Raw genomic sequence first — 5598 nt, forward strand, 5'->3', positions numbered from 1 at the left:
CTTTGACGACAGAGAGAGAAGCGAAAGAGCGATTTGGGTTTGGCATTAAGCATAAGCCGAAAGATAGGGCGATTCAAGGAAGAACGGCAGGCAACCGTCCGCCACTTGGACGGCCGGAGATATCAGGGACTCCGCTGCGCTCACTCTCCACAAATCTCCTCTTCTTACTTCACCGTTCTCACAACCGATACCCTATCACAGGTAAATTTCTCCCTCTTTTGTCTGTTCTGTTCAATCGACGCCTTTCAACTATCAATGAAATCGAATTCAATTCAAGGAGCTTCACTGTTTTCTTCATTTACTACGTTTTTTCTCCTTCAATTTTTCTTTGATGTTCTCAGTTTACTCTTTGAAACTTCAGTTTTACTAACTTCTTCAACAATTTCTTTTCAATTTAACATCAGCATTGAGTTTCTACTCTCTGATCAATGTCTAAGTTCTTCATTTTTATTGCCCTAGTTGAACGAATTGTTGGAACTTTAACTTTCTCCCTTCTCCTTGTTTATGCTCCCTACCGCAAGATTTTGTGTTATGTTCAGTTCCAATTTCGCATAGACTATTAGATCTGTGACTGTTATTAACTTGTGACTTTTGCGATGCCATTTTTATTTTTGATTATTTCGTTTATTTCAGTCGCGTGTTGTCTGATACAGTTAGACTTTGAATGAAGTTCAAAAACATTGAAAGAGTTGATGATTCGTGTTTTCTTCTTTCAGTGAAAATATGTGCTGTTAGGTCTGTGGACCATTTGAAGTTCGATGCTGATGTCACATTGTGCTTCAATTACAATAAACCTCAGCCTAAGAGCATTTATTTAATCTGTAAGTGATAGATTAGAAAATGTATGGAAGAAGTGGCCTCGATAGATTTAAGAAGGCTCAGACCTTGGAACCGTTCTCTGTAACTGTCAATTCTACTTCACATGACTCTGCTCAATCTTCTGGCAAAGAAGGCATTCAACCACTCGTTCAATATTCACAATCAAGATCTTCGCACTTTCAATCCATTGACCAACATCAATCCCATGATTCAAAAAAACTAACTGGACCTGAAGCAGGACCATTAGTGGGGCAGACTCAGCAATCAACTCAGGTTGGAGGAAGTCAGTCCACTTGGCAGCCTCCTGACTGGGCAATTGAACCACGTGCCGGAGTTTATTATCTTGAAGTCTTAAAGGATGGTGAGGTTATAGATCGAATTAATCTGGACAGGCGGAGACACATTTTTGGGAGACAATTCCATACTTGCGATTTTGTGCTTGATCACCAGTCTGTATCACGCCAACATGCTGCTGTTATTCCTCATAAGAATGGAAGGTTGGATGTTTGTTTTCTTGACAATAATATCATTTTATTTGTTTTATTTCCTAATTTTTAACCCATTACTAGTCCTTTTTGAATCTTATTGCAGGTTACAGGTTATTTATATATAAAGTATTTTTCTCTAGAATTTGAATTAATTGTAAATATTCTTGATACATTGTGATATTCATGTTCTCATCATTGACACAATGACAAACCTACATTAGGGTAGTTATAATTTATAATTAGCGATTTTGTTGAGTGAAGATGATTAATAATTATAAATAGAGTAACATTTCCCCTTTTCATTTTTTTTTTTTTGGGGTGCGTTGGTGTAGCCTGTAAGGAGGGTCACTCATAAGGTTGTAGAAGAATTGGTAAAAGAAATAATCATGTCAAAGAAATTCAAACTCTTGTAGTTTGATGATTGCCTCTAAAATCACATTGGAATATAGGCACGATGGCTAAAAGATGGAAAAATGTTGTTAAAGGAGTCAATGAACATCGGAGCAAGGGTGATTGGATATCTGGGAATAAACTTCAACTGGGATCTTATGGACTCACAAGAGCGAAGATGCTATTGGAGAACGAACCACTTTTATTAAGAAAAAGAGTGAAATCCAAGGAGTTCATAAAACAAATGGAGGAAGGAATGGTCATAGTTGCAAGATTGGTAGTGTCTGTCACCAAAGTGCTTAGATTTTGGTGAGTAGAGAGAAGATGGAAATGCTCCCTTGTGTTTTTTGTGATCAAAGAAGTGAGCAGATAACGTGGTTCCATTCCACCACATTAGCACAACCAGTGTAGAAACTATATAACTCAGTTACTTGATGCTAGCAACAAAAATTAAGGCTCTAACTTCACTTGAAATATAAGATTTAGGCGTGATAGGGGGTGTGCATCCAATCCATAAATGAAAACATGTTACTACAATTTCTTTCAACTATTCTTTCTTCCATGTTTAGAATAAAACTAAGCTGTTTGCAGTGTGATCCACTTGGCTGGTGAGTCTCTAGCGACTAAAATGTGATAAAACCAATGGGCTTACTCAGCAGATTTGGGATCATTAACAAACACACATCTTGTTTTTGTGAGTTCCTATAAAGACCTCCATGGAATGAGGTGGCGCCTACATATTTGTAGGGGGTCTAATTAAATTGGCCATTGGTATTGATTTTAATCGGCAACCCTTTTGTAGCTAAAGTTGTGGAGTTTGGGTCTGTTTGGGGAGGAATTTTTTGCTGGATTTTGTAAGTAGTTTCCGTCCATGGCCTTCATGCAAGCCTTTCAAGTGACATAGCCGTTGTTACAACAATTTCACTTTTTTGAAGCAAGAATTACGTACAGAAGTCTGTGTGCTTTATTTTACTAGTTGTCTATTAAGTGGCTGTTAGTGTTCCTTGATTCATCCCTGTCCTCTGTATTAATAGTTGGATTGTTTTAGTGGTATATGAATCATAATTATTAGGTACCTCTGAAGGCCCGGACTTAGAAGGCATCAATGAATTTTCTTGATTTTTTTTTTTTTTTTTTTGGGCGATTTTGTTATCTTTTGATAATTTCAGCACGTAATTCAAAAGTGTTGGGACTTCCTGGGGTGATTGTTAAGCATAAATTTTTGTTGTCTAATTTCTTGTTTAATGAAACAAGGGTTAATTTTTTTTGTCAGTTCAAAGGTGATATTTAGAGCTTGAGAGGCTCATAATTGAACTGTATTGGTCTGAACATGAAAATGATGATAGGTGTCCATGACAATGTCAAAAGCGTATATTTATTTTATAGGACCTATCATGTAGAGTCTGAAAAGGTAAAAATGTTTTTTCAATTAGGTACTTAGCGAGATGCAAGGTTTTGCTTCTCTTTCCCCTATCTGTACCAGATCTGATGTTGCAGTCTGTGGCTTTTGTTATGGGGTTCCTCTCGAGTTATCAAAGTTTCTGCTTTGCTTTTGCTACCTTTGAGATACTTCCATGTTAAATGTGGAGGAGTGATTCTCGTTTGACCTCTTGTCCTTCACAAGGCCTATTTTTTCCAGCTCTCTCCTGTAACATCTGAGGGTTTTCTCGCTTCCCCTATTGACTCCATTTTCCTCACTTTGGAAGGTTAAGATCTTCAGAGAGATTTAAGTTCAGGTCTTTCATGAGAACATTAATACTTTCGAGTGCGTGGAGAAGACTAATGGCGAACATGAAAGGCTGAAAAAGACTTGTCCGACAAAAACTATGGTTTTCTCAAGTGGATTTATTATTTAAAAATCTTAGATTTCTTCTTCTCTCAACCCTTCTCTCGTCCTTTTGCTTTTCTCTGCTTCTTATCTCTCCTCCCGTTCTCTCTTCTCTCACCTCTCAACTGAACTATCTTATTAGGGGTGTGTAGAAGGACTTTGACCATAACTTTTTGGAGTTGCTAGGTTGCTTTGTCAATTTGGTCTAAGTTCTTCAATGTCTTTGGAATGTCCATGGTGCAGTAATAGTGATTGCAGGATTATGATCAAGGAGGTTTTGCTGAATTCCCCTTTTTGGAAGAAGGGCAAAATCTTTAGGAAGACCTGTTCTTTTGCCATCATTATGGGGATTTGGCTTGAGAGGAATTATAAGATATTTGAGAGGAGGTGAGAGATTCGAGGGGGAGTTGTGGGAGGTTTTAGTTTTAATTTCACAGTTTAGTAGGCATCATTGGCTAAGTCCTTATATAGTTATTAGTTGGATTTTATTCTTTTGGATTGACGTCCTTTTTGTAGGTTGTTGGACTCCTTAGATTTTATTCTTTTGGATTGCCGTTCCTTTTTGTAGTTTGTTGAGCTCCTTTTGTTGGGCTGTCTTTTTTGTATTCTCTTGTATATCTTTTATTTTTCTCTCTGTTTCTTATGAAAAATCAGTTTTTTTTTCATGGATTACAATAACATTACCTCTAGAATAGACTAACCAGTTAAATGTTTTGAGAATTGCTAGTACATAATAGGGATGGTTTTCTTGACCTGCTCAGAAAACGATTTAGCAGCCATCTGATTTTGTTTCTTTCTTAATTATTAATTTTTGCACTACTGAATTTTCAACATCAAAAGATACTTTTTGATGGCCATATGAATTAAACAGTATTAGTTGATTTTGCAGCATATATGTAATTGATTTGGGATCTGCCCATGGAACTTTTGTGGCTAATGAGCGATTGACTAAAGACTCCCCGGTCGAGCTAGAAGCAGGACAGTCTTTGCGGTTTGCTGCATCAACGAGAACTTATATCTTGAGAAAGAATAATGCAGCACTTTTTGCTCGTCCCCCATTGCCCACCGATTTTGATTTACCACCACCTCCTGATCCATCTGATGAGGAGGCTGTTGTTTCTTATAATACACTACTAAATCGCCTAGGTCTTACCAAATCTGGCCTGCCTTCATCATCTGAAGACAACAACCCAGCAATTGCAAAAGATGCACAGCATGGAAGACCTACCAAAAAGCTTAGGAAGATGAGAGTGGCTTTCAGGGATCAACTTGGAGGGGAGCTGGTTGAAGTTGTGGGGTTTTCAGATGGTGCAGATGTAGGGACAGAACCTGGTCCAATAGGTGTTAAAGAAGGAAGTCTAGTTGGGAAATATGAGTCTCTGGTGCAGACTACCATAATACCAAAAGGCAAGGAGCAGTCTTCTTTGAGGGGAGATAATATTTGTCCAAAAGGCGTGACTGGTAAATTACAAGAAATCTTGAATAGGGTAAAAAATCCATCAAAAAGCGGAATTTATGATGACCTTTACGGAGAATCATTTTCAGGAAATGTGGGTTCATCCTGGGCATATTCTTCTTCTGGTACTGCTAATAAACCGTCTTCCCCTCCTGAAGTTTCGATTGGTAAAGCTTCCACTGAGAACCACGAAGAAAATAACAGGACCAATATTAATGACAGTGATGATGACTTGTTTGGTAATTGATCACAATGTGCAGAATGATCGTGGAAGTTCGTGTAGTTTTTCGTTGTGACAAAATGGTTGGAGTTCGAAGGCTGCAGCAATTCTATGGATATGAATTTTTTCTTCTTCAAATGTAACCGGAGACTTCGATGTAGTCCATCAGGAATTTTCTTTTGTAGTTGCACGCTCTACTAAGGGGCACATGTAAACCTGATTATAATATTTAAGGTTCTCTCTTCGGAAGTCTATACTGCTTAGAAATGGAGGAAATGAGAAGAATTGCGTAATTTTCATTGCAATTGTCACAGGCACATCCTCAAATCAAACGGGTGCTGGGCGTCTGTAAGGTTAGTGGTTGTTGCTTTTCTGGTGAAGGGTACACACTTTATGA

At 37.9% G+C, this 5598-nt stretch overlaps 1 protein-coding gene across 1 annotated transcript; it reads left to right on the forward strand.

Moving 5' to 3' along the window:
* Nucleotides 1–5598, forward strand: LOC111471653 (protein phosphatase 1 regulatory inhibitor subunit PPP1R8 homolog). Its single transcript, XM_023117367.1, has 3 exons — nt 1–201; nt 717–1316; nt 4415–5598. Exons 2-3 carry the CDS (start codon nt 841–843, stop codon nt 5226–5228), a joined length of 1290 nt encoding a protein of 429 aa, XP_022973135.1. The 5' UTR covers nt 1–201; nt 717–840; the 3' UTR covers nt 5229–5598.

This window comes from Cucurbita maxima, unplaced genomic scaffold, assembly GCF_002738345.1.
Source record: "Cucurbita maxima cultivar Rimu unplaced genomic scaffold, Cmax_1.0 Cma_Scf00054, whole genome shotgun sequence".
Taxonomy (NCBI): domain Eukaryota; kingdom Viridiplantae; phylum Streptophyta; class Magnoliopsida; order Cucurbitales; family Cucurbitaceae; genus Cucurbita; species Cucurbita maxima.